Source organism: Anopheles merus, chromosome 2R (genome assembly GCF_017562075.2).
Source record: "Anopheles merus strain MAF chromosome 2R, AmerM5.1, whole genome shotgun sequence".
Classification (NCBI taxonomy): Eukaryota; Metazoa; Arthropoda; class Insecta; order Diptera; family Culicidae; genus Anopheles; species Anopheles merus.
Genome location: NC_054082.1, coordinates 31274567 through 31289528, shown reverse-complemented (window position 1 = coordinate 31289528; position 14962 = coordinate 31274567). Strand labels below are relative to the sequence as shown.

Here is a 14962-nt window from a genome sequence, read left to right as displayed (position 1 = left end):
TTGCTCCTTTTAGTCCAATACAATTATTTGGCATTGCTAGTTTTGCTGTTACTGTTTGCATTTCAAACTCAGTGGCTGGTTGGTGTGCGCGACATTGTGAAGCTTACAAATATATTTGCGTTGGTACGGGACAACGGCAGCAGCAGCAGCATTGGCCGTGCCCCTCGCTAAGCCGATGAGCGGACATTGAACAAACGTCTAGTAGAGGCAGCAAGCAACTATCCCGCGGTGGGTGGTAATGGCAAGCGGCAATACACAAGTACGAATAACGCCAGCGTTACGTGTACAGGGCGCATCCTTACGCCCTGGCCGAAGCGTGAGCTACAGTTACCTACGCCAGGCAACTGCCCAACAACTGACAGACACACACACACAGGCGGGGTGTGGTGGTGGGTGCACTATCCTACTTCGCTTCCAGCAGCAAACATCGAATGTAGAAGCTGGGGGCAATCGCTCCCCTTGGAATGTTGTCCGCGTAACGGCGCACCAGACACAGCAGCTCGGTCGGCGAGCGAATGTGCGCGAGCGCAACGCCGAGCAGATAGTTCCACTGGCGAAACTGAGATTCGGCTTCGGTGCTACCCGCCGCACGATGGTCACCGTCACCGTTAGCCTCGACGGCGGATCTATTGTCACGCTGATTGTCCTCCGGTCGGCCGCTGATCGATTTATCACAGCTCAGGCAGATCATTTCGTGGCGTTGGTGGTAGGCTATCGCCAGCTCGAACAGCTGCCGCCAGTGGTCCAGCTCGAACGGCAGCTCGCCGGCCGCCCGCTCCAGCAGCTCCGGATCGGCCAGATTCCAGACGCATTGCACCACCTTGTCTTCCCGCCGATCCTGAATGTAGTAGCGCGTGATCGTACGCCACAGGTACGGTACGCGCTTGACCATCGCAAAGCATTCGTCATACTCTTTGCGCGACCAGTAGTACTGCAGCAGGCTCGTACCGATCTCCCGGTAGTGGCAGGACGCCGTCGCCTCCAGATAGTACCCACAGGCGGCACAGTGCGCCAAACGCTCCAAGCACGCCCGATCCGCCCCGTCCGTCGTGTTGCACACGATGAACCCATCCTTGATGAACTGTCGCGAGTCGGCATCGATCTCCCACAGCAGCTCCGGCTTGAGATAGTGGAAGTATATGCGCATACACTTGAGGCGCGCGTTCGGTTCCTCGTTCTCCTCCATCAGCGTTTCCAGCTTGCGCAGCAACCGCACGATCGTTTCCGTGTCGTACTCGTCGAAAATCTTCGCGTACCGGTCGGCAAAGTTCAGATTGCTAATGATCGACGAGCGGAAGATCAGATACAGATTGCGGACGGTTACGTCGTCCTCCGACGTTTCGTACCCGTCGAGCAGGGAGGTGGAAAATTTCTTCTTCCCCGGCTGTTGCTTCCCCGTCCCGGCGCCGTTCGCCATCGCTTTGCCGAGCAGTGCCTGGCCGGTGCGGGTCTGTACCAGCTCCTCCATTATGTCGTCGCACTCCAAATCCTCCACCTCCGCCTCAATGCCAAACTCGGCGAGCAGTGCGTGCCCGTTTCCGTTGGCAAACGCGTTCGAACGGCTCGGTTCGTAGATCTTGGTAAGATTCAACGTTTTCGGTCGCTCCGGTGCACCGTTTGGTGTACGCTGCTGCTGCTGCTCGTATCCCATAAACATTTGCTTAATGTTGCGCCCGTACTTGCCGCGAACGACCGACACGAGCGCCTCCTTGATGGTGGCTTCCGTCGAGAGCAGCAGGGGGCTTTCCTTCCCGTTCAGCTGCTTTCCATTGTTGTTGTTGTTGTTGTTGTTGTTGTTGTTGTTGAGCATACTGTCTAGTATGTACACGCCCTGCTTTTGTTTCCGCGACTCGAGACACGGTTCGTCGACCATGCCGGGCGTTGGGAATGGGTCTTCGTCGCCCTGGATTTCCACGCGCACCTGAAACACTCGGTTCTCTCCGGTGAGCAAGTAGATCCACTCGTCCACCACGGCCACGTGCGTGATGTCGGTGAACTCGTCCGTGCGCAGCACGATCTTCGAGTGCAGCGGATCGATTATTAACAGCTGGCAGCGATCGTGCACCAGCAGCAGCTGCCGGCGAATGGAGTACAGCACCTGGAACGGTACCACCATCAGCGTGCCGTCGGGCGCTTCCGTCGGTGCCGTCGCCAGCTCGGACTCTTGCAAACACTGTAACTGCTGCTGGTGGCTGCGGCGGCGACGGCTGGCAGCTACCGCCGCCGCCGCCGCCGTCGCAACAGCCTGTTTGAACTGATGCGTCCGAATCACGTTTCCCTCGAGATCGGCTTCCCACAGGCGGCTACCGGGCCGCGAGCAAAATATGCGCACATCCTCCTCATCGACAATCATCAGCGGGGGAGAGGGCGTGGTGGTGGTGGCGGCGCTAGCGTTGGTATTCGGATGAGCGATAACGAACGATGCGCCATACTGTCCATCCCGGGGTCGGTTACCGATCTGCGTGTGGGGTAGAGGGATAGCGAAAGCATCGAAGTAAGCGCTGAAACTAAACCGAGCGGGACGTGTGCCAATTCCTCCATTACCTGTTTAAATTCTTCCCTCGCCGTGTTGCAAAGTACACACTTCGAAAGCGTCGACACCAACAGCAGATCCTTGTAGCGATCTATTTGTACTATACGATTTTCGAGCAGCAGCACTGGATGTAGGCTGATGTTCAGGATGTTTCGACCCTGGCAAACGAAGAGGCTCTGCATTATTTTTGGTACAAAAAACAATGCGTCATCTCTCCCGCACTTACCATGAACAGCGAGAACTGTATTAGCGACACGATGCCCCGCGAGTCGCCACAGTACAGCTCCCGGTCGTCCTCCGTCCAGCAGAAGCTCGTGACAAACGCGGGCCCGCCCAGATCGATCGGCTGACCCTCGCCATCGGTCGACGGGGCTAGCTCCGTGCTGAGGATCTCCTTAACGTGTGGCGGTTCCAGCTCCAGCAGGACCCCGATTGAGCCAGTCTGATTGCCGATGGCGATTTGCTTTTCGTTGTGGGAAATCGATACCTTGCCGATGGTGCCCAGCTGACTAGGGAAGATGGCCAGAAAGCTAGTCGTGATGCGATCGTACAGATAAAGGCTTCCGGAGTTGGCCCCAAACACGAAGTACTTCGGCGAACAGTCGAAGCAGGTGAACTACGCGGGATAAGCCAAAGAGAGGGAGAGAGAGAAAGAGATAAAGCATTTATAGCCAAACGATCGGAACACAGCGCGAGCAATTGCTTGGTGCCTTACCTTAATGCGACTATTGTTTCTAAACGGCTGATTAACGAACGCTGATAATTCGGCTCTATCTCGCAGTGCGTATTGCTTATTCGTTGCATCCATCGTATTGCGTACTAAGAGAGGTTTGTAATGCGTTTGCTGCCTTGAACCGCCTTGAACTGCCACCGTTCGTACGCAGTGAGATGTGGTGATGTTTTGATAAGAGCAGCAGACGGCAGTGACCACCACCGTTCAACCGTGCCTTTCGGAAGCGCAAACGTTGCTCATCGTAGCTGCTAATACTTTGCCTACCATACTTTGGGGGGCCTACCTTACGCGGTGTTGCTTTTTTGTTTGCCCATTTTCTGACTCATTTGCTGCAATGGTGGTGATGGGGTTTCTTTGCGTGCAGCAGGGCAGACTATTGCGAGGCAGGAACGAAAATGCTAAATACTGATATGGAGCTGCATCGATGGACGCGAACTGACCAACACTTAGGAGGAGGGCTATCGATTGGCTGAGCAAATCAATTTTGGTGAATGTTACGAGGAATGCAAATAATTAAACACGGACTGGAAAAAATCTGTCCTCAGCAATCTGTCAAACTGTTATCAACTGCCTGTCACTGCGAAACGTCAAGCGAATGCAGCTGCACCGAACAAGGTGTATGGGGCAGGCAAGTACGAGGTGGGAGAGTGAAGCTGAGGGTTGAAAGGAATTTATTTATTTATTTATCGTTTCTCGTCCCTTTTTTGGTCCCTTTTTATGATTAACTCATTATCAACTCTTCGACTGCTTTCAAACCTATACTTTATCTTAAATAAATCCCAAATTCCACACAAACTTCAATTGAATTCAAATTTAACTGTCACCCGACGTGCAACTGCTGTCAAATGCTGGCAGCGGTGAGCGAACCTGCCCATTCCACCAGCTTTGATCAATAACCTCAACCGGCGCCTATTTTCGCAAAGGAAGAAGCTGCAATTCCGTTCAGCTCAGAAGTGGTTTCCCAAACTAAGTGGAAAAAAGTGGAAGTAACGAATCTACCATCGTACTAGCACGACCAAAAGCAATCTTGGCGGTGGTTTTGTGGAGGTGAACGCGAAAAACGTTGAAAAAAAGAAGATCATCGATTACAGCTAGCAGCATTTCGCACACACAGCCACACCAGACAGACCCCGCCGTCTCAATTTGCGTCGTGTCGTCGCCGTGAAAATTCCTCCACGGACCTGATGCTCGCTGCTTATTGATAGAAAGGGAAAACAACAGGAGAGCCAAATCGTCTGAACAAAATGTTCTCAACGAAAAAGGACATTGATCGGCATGTGAAAACGTCGCTCAACAAGCTGCCGGAAAACGAGGTAAGAGTTCTTGGGAGGGGGAGCGCGAGCGACGGTCCTCTTGCGGTGACTTGCGTGCGTTTTTCTTCTTTTTTTTTTTGCTTCTCGAAAGATCATTGTTGCGCTGTGCTTGGTCGATAGACGATGGAACTGTGAAACAATTCCCGTCGGCTTTGTAGCTCTTTTTTATTTATTATTTTTAATTGTTGACTGAGGCAACCGGAACCTGCGGCTTTCCGCAGTGGCGGTCGACAGCAATGCTCAGCCAGAACGCGGATAGCATCGCTATTTGACGCATTACCGCGAAACGCAACAATTGAGGTTAGGTCGGTCAGTGGTTCAAGCGAAGGTTCGCTTCGGCTGGCTGTCATTCTTTACACTCCAAGACCAATTGATCGATTTATTAAAACACACCAACACACATAAGAACCGATTAATTTCACGGCCGGTATTGTGTTCCACATTTTTACCTGTTCTCTTTGCCTCGCACTTCCTCCAGCGCTACCTACGGGGACTGGCTATCGCGCGGCAGTACTTCAAGCTAAACGAATATGCGAGCGCGGAGCACTGGCTGTCCTGCTATCTGTCGGTGCAGGAAGACAGTGCACCGGCACACAAACTGCTCGGCCAGTGCTACGAGAAGCAGAAAAAGTTCGACCGGGCGATCACGTCCTACCAGCGGTCGCTGCAGCTCGACTCGAAGCAAACCGGCCTGATCACGGACGTGTGCAAGCTGCTGCTGATGGACGACAATCTCACCAAGCACCTGTCGAAGGCGAAGCACTGGTGCGATTTGGCCGAATCCGAGCGCATCAATCACGAGGCGGTGCTCAATCTGAAGCTGAAGGTCGCGAACAAGGACGCCGGCGCGGACAGCAAGCTGGTGAAGGACATCATACTGAAGGAGGTGCTGGCCCGGCCGCTCGATCCGCTGCTGCGCGTCCGGCTGGTGGACCACCTGCTCGAGGAGAAAAAGCTGGACGAAGCGTTCAAGTACTGCTTCGAGCTGGAGATGAAGTTTTGCGAACCGTTCATGCAGTCGAGCGAGTGGACGAACGGCGTAGCCAACATGCTCGCCAAGTTCGCCGAAGCGCCGGTCGAGGGGGGCAAACAGAAGCACTGGAACTACTACCTGTTGCAGGCGCTCGTGCTGGACCGACAGATCTACCTGAACCTGCTGGCGGACTCCACGATGGAAACGATCAAGCGCAGCAATCTGAAGGAAATCGCCCAGAAGCTGTTCAAGCTCGACCAGACGCTGCTGCAGGTGGCGGAGAAGGGTCGCAATGCGGCACCGCAGAAGCAGATGGCCGATGCGTACCTGCGCCACTACCGGGGCCAGCTGCTGCTGTACTCGGCCGCGCTGCTGTTCAAGGCGGCGCAGGATCAGACCGGGGGCGCGGGGGGAGGCGGAGGGCGGGCGCGAGATACGAGCAAAAAGTGTCTGGCACTGCTGCTGATGGCGTACCAGTGCGGCGTCCCCGATCCGGACGAATCGTGGCTGAAGCAGAGCAGCGAGATGGCCCGCCATCTGGTGGGCTTTTGGAGCAAGCAGGCGGCGTTCCGGTGCTGCCAGGCCGGCAGCACGCTGGTGTCGTGTGTGGAGGACGGTCCGGACGTGTCCGTGCTGGCCCAAATACAGAGCGTCACCGAGTCGAAGGTGTGGACAACGGCGGATGATCTAGTGAACCAGGTAGGATAGACGATTGCGTCCGCGCGGTTGCGAGTTGTTACATTCTAATTTGATTCATGTGCTTTAATCTTCCACCAGATTCGCCAACTCTGTTCCGATCCCGGCTGGCGTCAGAGTGTGGCGCGAGCGCTTTACACCTCCGGCGATCTGTCGTCCAAGGCAACGTCCAGCGGCTACTTCGTGAAGGACGGTGTCGCGTTCGGTGAGCCACAGTATGTGCTGCCGAAGCGCGAACAGCTGGAGCTGCACGTGGAGCTGGCCCAATCACTGTACCCCTCCTCGTTGCCATATCTGGTGTACCTGGGGCTCGTGGTTGGGGTGGAAAATCTGTCCGACTTCCACTGCAAAGCGTTCCCGCGGTTGAACTTTTCCACCAACAATCTGAACAACAGCAATCTGGAAACGCTGAATCAGCTCGACATGGATTCGTTCCTGTACTGCTGCATTCTCATCGCCCAGAGCAACCTGGACGGCAATCGCCAGCTTAGCCAGCAGCAGGGCCGGCCCGCGTTCCTGCCGGCGGCCAATCTTATGCCGCTGCTGTGCGAGGACAACAAGATCGATTGGTGGAGCGTAGCATACAACCTGATCAAGAGCAGCACGGCCAAGGAGGCGGCGGCCAGCGTGGCCGAACAGCGGCAGCTGCTGGAGCACGGCATACAGGCGATCCGTGGCACCGACGCCCCGCTCTGCGACGTGATGGTGCTGCTGAAGCTTGGCCAAGTGCTTGCGAAGCGAGCGGCGGCCTCGACGCTGATAAAGGCCGAGGAGCGGCGCTACGTGGAAACGCGCGCGGAAGCCGTTTACCGTGCCGGGGTGCTGCTGTGGAAGATGCGCGCCGAGTCGTCGTACGGTGGCGGCATGGACGGAGGCGCATCGACTGGGTACGGTTCCGGGCTGTTCTTCAAGTATGCTGCCAAATCGTACGACTGCCAGCAGGAGTTGGCGAAGCTGGCGGAGTCGGCCATCACCTTCCTGGCCGGCGTGTACTTCAAGCACGGCCGGTATGAAGAGTTCACGCAGGACTTCGGTGGCATTCCGCTACCGTTTGCGGCGTACTTCCGCGCCGAGGCCTTCAAGAAGCTGGACGAACAGAACAAGACACCGCTGAAGTCGAAGAAGTTTTACTCCGAGCGGGCGCGTGAATGTATCCGCCAGACCCAGCGGTACCTGGAGCTGCCGTACGTGGAGCGCAATCATCCGCTCAACTACGTGGTGCAAAGCGAGATCAAGCGACTCTCGTTCGCGAACGATTCGTTAGACGGAAGTTTGAACACCTCGGCCAACGGTGCGATCGGTGCCAGCGCTGATGATAGCGATCATTTCCAGTCCTTCACATCCTCCATGACCAACCCGGGGATGGCAAGCGGTGGTGGTGGTGGGGGTGTGGCTGCCGCTCTGTCGCGGAGCATTAGCGAACGGGACGCGGCTTCTGCCGCTGCTACAGCCGCCGCCTCGTTGTGTCTCTCCAAGACGAACGATCTGGAGGCACTGATGCGCCAGATGATGGAAACGCTCACGTTCGTGAAGGAGGACGTGCTCGGCATTCGCAACGATGTAGGCGACATGCAGGATCGGCTGGTAAAGATCGAGGAAAACATCTACCGCAAACCAACGGAGGCGAAGGGGGGAGCGCCCAATGCAACGGCAACGTCCACACCGATGGGCGTGAACGATTCGGCCTCGGTGAGCGCAGCGGCAGCGGCAGCGGCCGTGCAGGCCATGAACGATATGTACATGATGGATGAGCTGCAGAGTTCCGCATCTGCGCTGGCCTACCAGCATGCGGCCGCGGCTGCCGCAGCTGCGGCCCGCGCTCCGGTCATGGGTGGCGTTGGTATGGGGACACCGCAACAACCAGCGTCCGCTCTGCCTTACCACACGCTGTACGGCGCGAATGCGTACCAGAGCTACATGCCCGGCCAGATCCAGCAACATCAGCAGCAGCAGCAGCAGCAGCAGCAACACCACCAGCAGCAACAGATGCTAACACCCCGCGGTCATCCGATGACGGGTGCTATGGGTGCTTCGCCGATGCACTCGGCCGCCTACCAGCATCACCCGGACAATCTTTTGGTGGCTGCGGGCGGTTCCCCTGCTGCCGGCGGCGGTTATCATCTGCCCGGCTTCCAGCAAGCTGTTCCACCACCGCCCGTTGCTCCTCAGCCTGAGTCACAGGTCGCTCCGGTGATGCATTCCACCCCGACAGCAGTGTCCCAGATGGTGGCGCCAGCCCCGAAATCTGCTGCCAGTGCCAACCTTTCGATTGAGCAATCGCTTCAAACGCCGGCACTGCTGAGCAGCTGGAACAGCACCTACAACAACTCGTTCATGGCCCAAACTTCGACACCGTCCGTGTCCAACATTCTGCCAGCGCACATAACGTCCAGCGTCGAGTTGAAGGGCGGGGCGCCAGTGAACGTGGTCATCACCAGCTCAGACCCGCTGCCCCCTCCGCCCAGCGTCAACAGCTCCACGTTTGCCGCCGGTGCTGCTGTGCAGCCAACCTACAGCGTAACCATTCCGCCGCAGCACATCAAGCACAGCAACACTGGCGCCAGCATTGCGCAGGGCACGACGGGTAACAGCAACGCACCGAAGCTGGAAATGGTTTCCCCGGCTGCCAACACCAAATTCCCGATGCCCTCGATCGTTTCGACCGGTGGGCTGACAAACAGCAAACCGGCAGCGCCCGCGCCTGCTCCGGCGACTGCCCCCGCCGCGGCACTTACGCCCTCGTTCTTCGCCAACATGGTTTCCCCGGCCAAGATGGCGGCCGAAGCGAACCAGGCTGACGAGGAGGAGGACGATGACGACAAGAACGTGTCGGGCAGTGCGGAGTACGATCCGCGGCCCGACTTCCAGCCGATCATACCGCTGCCGGACGAGATCGTGGTGCGGACGGGCGAGGAGGACGAGGAGCAAATTTTCACCGGCCGCTCCAAGCTGCTCCGGCTGGTCGACCGCGAGTGGAAGGAGCGCGGGCTGGGCGAGCTGAAGATACTGCGCTCGAAGGCCGACCGCAGCAAGTATCGCATCGTGATGCGCCGCGAGCAGGTGCACAAGATCTGTGCCAATCACTACATCACGCCCGAGCTGATCATCAAGCCGATGGAGAAGCGCAAGGAGTGCTACATCTGGGCCGCAATGGACTTTGCCGACGAGGAGCCGCGGAAGGAATCGTTCTGCGCGCGTTTCGGTACCGCCGCGCTGGCGAACGAGTTTTACGCCGCCTTTGTAGCGGCCCGAGACGAGGTGGCCCGTCTGCGGGCGGCAAGCGGCGACCAGCAGTCCTCAGCCGCCCCGCCGCCTGCCACGATGGGCAGCTTCGCGTACAGCAGCACACCAAAGTCGTCGGCCGCGAGCAGCACACCGGCAGCAGCAGCGCCGGTTCAGTCGCAAGCAACCGCAAAACCGTTCGGAGAGTTTTCGTTCGCGAAGAACTACACACCGCCCGCGGTGGTCGGTGCGAAGGCGGGCGCCAAGGGCCCGGATAGCACTCCGACGTCGTCCACCGTACAGGGCGGCACCGATGCTAAGCCGAGTCCGTTCGCGTCCTTTACCTTCAAAGCGCAAACGCCCGGTGGCAGTGCGTCTTCACCGTTTGGAAACATTTTCGGTGGTGGCGGTGTTGTTGCCGGCGCCCCCTCCCTTGGCTTTGAGGAGCGCGATTTTAGCTGTGCCCACGAAACGAATGTAGTCGGGCTGAAGCGCAAGGAGCAGCAGGCTGGCATGTGGATCGATTGTGGCGTTAGCAACGGTCAGCTGCGGCTGCTTACATCGCAGTCGGCCGTGCGATTGCTGATGCGCAACGGGGCAAACACCACCGTCTATCTAAATCACGTCCTGAGCAAGGAGGTGCAGATCAAGGCTAGCGATAAAACCGCCTGCAGCTGGACCGTTCAACAAGACTCCACTTATCCAGCAGTAACGGGACCGATCAGCTTTATGGCACAGTTTAAGACTGCTGACGAGCGCGATCGGTTTGTAGCGGCGGTACAGAAAGCCCTCCCGGGTTCGATTGCCGGCGCTCCTGCTGCTGGGGGCAGCGCGAAGACAGCCAGCGGTTTCGGAGATCTCTTCAAGCCAAAGACGGGCAGCTGGGACTGCCCTGGTTGCTACGTAAACAACAAGGCTGACACGGCCCAGTGCGTCGCGTGCAATGGGCCGCGCGATCCATCGAAAAAGGAAGAACAGAAACCATCTCTGTCCGGCGGTCTGTTTGGCAACCTAGCACCGCCGACGGAGGCAGCGAGCAAATTTACCTTCGGCATGCCCTCATCCTCCGTAACAGTGACACCGATTACGTTCGGGTCGGCGGCTAACACGAAGAAACCACTGCAAGAGCAACCGGCCAAACCTGCGCCGGTTACATCAACCCCGGTTGCAAAAGGAGCGTCCAGCGGTGGCGGCGGATTCGGCGATCAGTTCAAACCCAAACCCGGATCGTGGACCTGCAACGGGTGCTACCTTTCCAACGGTGCCGACGCGCTGTACTGCATGAGCTGTGAAAGTCCGAAGGACGATACGGTACCGAAGAAGTCCGCTGGCGGCGCAGCGGGTGGATTACTGAAGGGGTCGACAGACACAGCGCCGAAGATCAGTTTTGCAGCGGGCGGAGGATTCACTTTTGGCTTACCTTCGTCCACGACCATAACACCCGCAACCGGTCCGGCAATGGCCACCGGCACTGTCACGACCACCACCAGCGCGACTAGTCTGCCACCCCAACAGCAGCAGCCCGTCTTTGGTGGAGGATTTTCCTTTGGCAACCCAATGAAACCACCGCAAAGTGCATCGAGTACGGTGGCCACGGCTGGCACTACGGCTGCCGCCGCCGCCGCCACCACTTCCACACTCGATAAACCCGCCTTCAAGTTCGAACTACCGACTCCGAGCGGAGGACTTTCTTTCGGCTCGAAGCTGACACCGAACGCTCCTGTGGCGGCGAAGGCTGCTGGTGATGGACCGGCCGTTGTAGGTACACCGTCGTCATCGGCAATTAGCAAGCTGGAACCGCCGGAGAAAGCAACGTTTGGGTTTGTTTTCAAGCCGAAATCGCCCGGCCGCACCCTGAGCGGTGATGGCGATGGCGCGGACGATGATGGAGCCGCCGGAGACAACAGTGTGACGGAGGAGGAAAACAATACCTACTTCGCACCCGTCATTCCACTGCCGGACAAGGTAAGCGTGCGGCTTGTTTATGGCCCTATCTGCTTTCTCCCCAATTCTTATGTTCGTTTATTTCGAATTATACTCCGTAGATCGACGTGAAGACCGGCGAAGAGGATGAGCACGTGCTGTACGCTCACCGTGCCAAGCTGTATCGATTTGTGAGCTCGGAGTGGAAGGAGCGCGGCATTGGCGATGTAAAGATTTTGAAGCACAAAGTGACGGGTAATCTAAGGTAAGCGTTTATGAGGTGTGTGTGCTTTTGCGTTTATTAGCTTCTAACCCACTGTTGCGCCTTTCTCTTGTAGAGTGGTGATGCGGCGCGAACAGGTGCTTAAGATTTGTCTCAATCACGCACTCACCGAGGACATCTGCTACACGAAAAAGGACGACAAATCGTGGCAGTTCGTGGCGAACGATTTCTCCGAGGGCAACTTTGAGATCATGAACTTCTGCCTGCGCTTCAAATCGTCCGACATTGCGCAGGAGTTCCGGGACGCCATTGCGGACGCGCTGAGCGGCAAGCTGAGCGCGCCGGTCGAAGCAAAGGAGGATGGTGCACCGCCGACCAAAGTGACGTCCCCGGCGCAGAACGACATCACGATCACGTCCACCAGCTCGCCGGTGGGCGATTTGAACTTCTCCAAGCTGAGCGACATTTCGCTGAACGAGCGCGAAACGGCACAGAAGCTGAAACTGCCCGACAATTTCTTCGACCCGGCCGCTACGCCTTGCGCCGGCTGCAGGGGCTGCGATTCGGATGCGTTCGTGTTTCCGGCCGTTGACGGGAAGCAGCTCGCCGTCGTCGAAGTGGACGATGCGCCCCTGCCGATCGATATCCGGAGCGTAAAGCCCCTACCGGCCGCCGTTCCGAGCAGCTCGCCGAAGAAGGTAACGTTCGGCACGATTTCCGCCGGTACAATGCAACCGCCAGCGCAGCTGTTCGGTGGTGGTGGTGTCGCTGGTAAGCCGTTGGCAGCCTCGGAACCCACATCCGGTGCCGGCATGTTTGCGGGCGTCGCGTTCAAGGCGCCAGCTTCGTCAACCACGGCCAGCAGCACGACCGGTTCGTTCCTGTCGGCGGAGCAAAAGGCATCCTCTTCGCCGTTTGCAGCATCGATTTTCGGTGGCGCCCAACAACCACCGTCCTCCACGACGGTGACTGACCCCGCGGCCGCTAGTGCTGGCAGCAACAAGTTTGCTTTTGGAAGTAAGTCTCAGTTTACACACGCTCGCTCTGTTCGCTCGTAATGAAGCATATTTGATTTCATTCTTATTCATTTTGTAGGTTCTACACCGCTCGGCTCGGCAGCTACCGGTGGGTCAATCTTTTCCGCGTCGCTCAATACTACGCCGAAGACGTCGTTTGTTTCGCCAGCACCAACCAGCACGGTGACGGCGGTCGGTACCGGTGCCCAAGTAACCTCCAGCACGGACAGCAAGAAAGATGGCGCAAGCACGGCGACCACCGGCAGTAGTCCGCTGTTGCAGCCCGCCTCTCTCACTACCCCTCCGTCGGCCAAATCGGCAGAGTCGGGCGGGAAACTGTTCAGCGGTTTCGGCGGTGGAGCAGGGTTTGGATCGGCTGGCAGTACTACGAACATTTTCGGTGGTGGTAACATTTTTGGCTCCAATGCAACCAACAGTATCGCTGCTGCTACGACGGCATCGAACAGTAGCAACAGCACCAGCACGCCAACGCTCACGGCAGGTGGTGTGGCCAACAATACGTCGACGCTGTTCGGCAGTGTTGCGTTCGGCGATCCCGGCAAACCTTCCGTGTTCGGTGGTAGTGGCTTTACGTTCGGCAGCTTAGCGAAGCAATCCCCGGCCGGCGGTGCTAATAGTAGCATCAGCACCGCGCTGAAGAACAACTCCGATGCGCCATCGATTTTCAAAATGGACGACAGTGTAAGCTTCGCGACGCTGGCCAGCAGCAACAGTCCGGCGTTCAGCAGCTCGACCAAGCAGGCGGACGATGGTACGGCCAAACCGGCCGGCGGCTTCGTGGGGCTCACGGTGAAGGAGGATTTCTTTTCCCGGTCGGCCACGGCCAAGCTGAACAGCAGCACGGACGGTACCAACAGCTCGCAGACCAACAACAACAACGGCAATGCTGATGACGGAGCAGGCGGTGAGGATGGTGGTGGTGCCGCCGGTGGTGGCGATGAAAATTATGATCCCTACTATGCGCCCGTCATTCAGCTGCCGGACGAGATAGAGGTGCGCACGGGCGAGGAGGAGGAAACGAAGCTGTTCGGCGAGCGTGCCAAGCTGTACCGGTTCGATGCGACCACGAAAGAATGGAAGGAACGAGGTAAGTGGGGTGGGGGCGGCAGCGGCAGCAAAGAGAAAGTCAGCGGTTGCTTGGAGCGAAATCCGAATCGAAATTTCATGCTTTTTTTGTTCGTTTGCTTTTACAGGCGTCGGCGAGCTGAAGATTTTACATCACCCAGTGCGCAACACCTACCGGCTGCTGTTGCGCCGCGAGCAGATCTTCAAGCTCGTGCTGAACCACGCCGTCACGGCCGATCTGTCCATCGCGCCGATGAACAACTCGGACAAGGCGTTCGCGTGGGGCGCGATGAATCATGCCGAATCGCCCGGCCAGCTGGAACAGCTGGCGGTGCGGTTCAAGAACGAGGCCATCGCTTCCGAGTTCCGCAGCACGTTGGAGAGGTGCCAGGAGCAGCTGCGCTCCCGACCCGACCTTGAGCCAGATCAAGATTAATAGAGAGTAGTTGCTTACATTTTAATATACGGGATGATGTGAGGCCGAGTTCACCTTATTTCCTGCGGGACGCGTTTAGTTAGTCACGTTTTCTCCTATTCCCCTTTTGCGACGGTGCCTCGCAACTATGTAGACATTTAAAGACAACACACACACACATGCATTCACAGATACACAGACGCGGACGTTCCTGATTGATGAAACATGTTATTTAGTGTAATTTCTTTTCCCCCGTTATTTGCGCTCTTAATTTCGTAGTTTCTTTTTAAAGTTCGTTCATGTGTGCGTTTAGAATTTGCATTCGGTTAGGGTAGAGTAGTAGGAATAGGAAGCTGAGAATTGTATAATGTGTTATTCTGTATTTGTCGGGTATTCATGCTCTTTAGGTGTTAGCGATACAGAGAGAAAGAGAGAGGAAACAGCAAAACGCGGTATCATTTAGATTTTATTCCTAAGCCACACTCCGATCGTGCGAATATTGTGTTACATGTACAACAACGAAATTAAAATTGAGTTTTGCATAAAAAAGAGGAAAACCAAACTTCAAATAAACAAGACATAATAACCCTTCGTAAAAAGTATGCACACCGCGCAGCGTTTTCTTTTTTTTCACGAGCAATTTTGTGAAAAGACGATAAATTTCCCCGAAAAAGCCGCTCTATGCGCTAAGATGGCGCTTTCCTTTCCCCCGGGCAAGGGTCGGCAAAACACCACGCAGGGAGAAAAGCGGAAGAAAAGAAAGCGGGGAGGAGAGGTGGAGTACATTTTGCTAATTCCTGCGCGCCACCACACACATGCAAACCTGTCC

The 14962-nt window shown here is 56.8% G+C and overlaps 2 protein-coding genes across 2 annotated transcripts; one reads left to right on the top strand and one right to left on the bottom strand.

The window, feature by feature from the left end:
* Positions 1 to 4: 4 nt before the first annotated feature.
* On the bottom strand, positions 5 to 3848 carry LOC121589376 (Hermansky-Pudlak syndrome 5 protein homolog). The gene is made up of 4 exons (XM_041908248.1): positions 3249 to 3848; positions 2760 to 3149; positions 2545 to 2691; positions 5 to 2458 (listed from the first exon to the last, which is right to left on the bottom strand). Exons 1-4 carry the CDS (start codon positions 3339 to 3341, stop codon positions 404 to 406), a joined length of 2685 nt encoding a protein of 894 aa, XP_041764182.1. The 5' UTR covers positions 3342 to 3848; the 3' UTR covers positions 5 to 403.
* A 291-nt stretch (positions 3849 to 4139) lies between these two features.
* On the top strand, positions 4140 to 14735 carry LOC121589373 (E3 SUMO-protein ligase RanBP2). Its single transcript, XM_041908243.1, has 7 exons — positions 4140 to 4579; positions 5058 to 6251; positions 6330 to 11435; positions 11516 to 11658; positions 11732 to 12633; positions 12712 to 13740; positions 13847 to 14735. Exons 1-7 carry the CDS (start codon positions 4511 to 4513, stop codon positions 14152 to 14154), a joined length of 8751 nt encoding a protein of 2916 aa, XP_041764177.1. The 5' UTR covers positions 4140 to 4510; the 3' UTR covers positions 14155 to 14735.
* The last annotated feature ends 227 nt before the right edge of the window (positions 14736 to 14962 follow it).

What these genes read in the sequence shown, in the direction of transcription:
- LOC121589376 (XM_041908248.1), bottom strand. Translation starts at nt 3,341, where the DNA reads ATGGATGCAACGAATAAGCAATACGCACTGCGAGATAGAGCCGAATTA. An exon ending in GAAACAATAGTCGCATTAAG is followed by an intron (nt 3,150 to 3,248) that starts GTAAGGCACCAA and finishes TATCCCGCGTAG; the next exon opens with TTCACCTGCTTCGACTGTTC. An exon ending in CGAGGGAAGAATTTAAACAG is followed by an intron (nt 2,459 to 2,544) that starts GTAATGGAGGAA and finishes CCCCACACGCAG; the next exon opens with ATCGGTAACCGACCCCGGGA.
- LOC121589373 (XM_041908243.1), top strand. Translation starts at nt 4,511, where the DNA reads ATGTTCTCAACGAAAAAGGACATTGATCGGCATGTGAAAACGTCGCTC. An exon ending in ACAAGCTGCCGGAAAACGAG is followed by an intron (nt 4,580 to 5,057) that starts GTAAGAGTTCTT and finishes CACTTCCTCCAG; the next exon opens with CGCTACCTACGGGGACTGGC. An exon ending in CGGATGATCTAGTGAACCAG is followed by an intron (nt 6,252 to 6,329) that starts GTAGGATAGACG and finishes ATCTTCCACCAG; the next exon opens with ATTCGCCAACTCTGTTCCGA.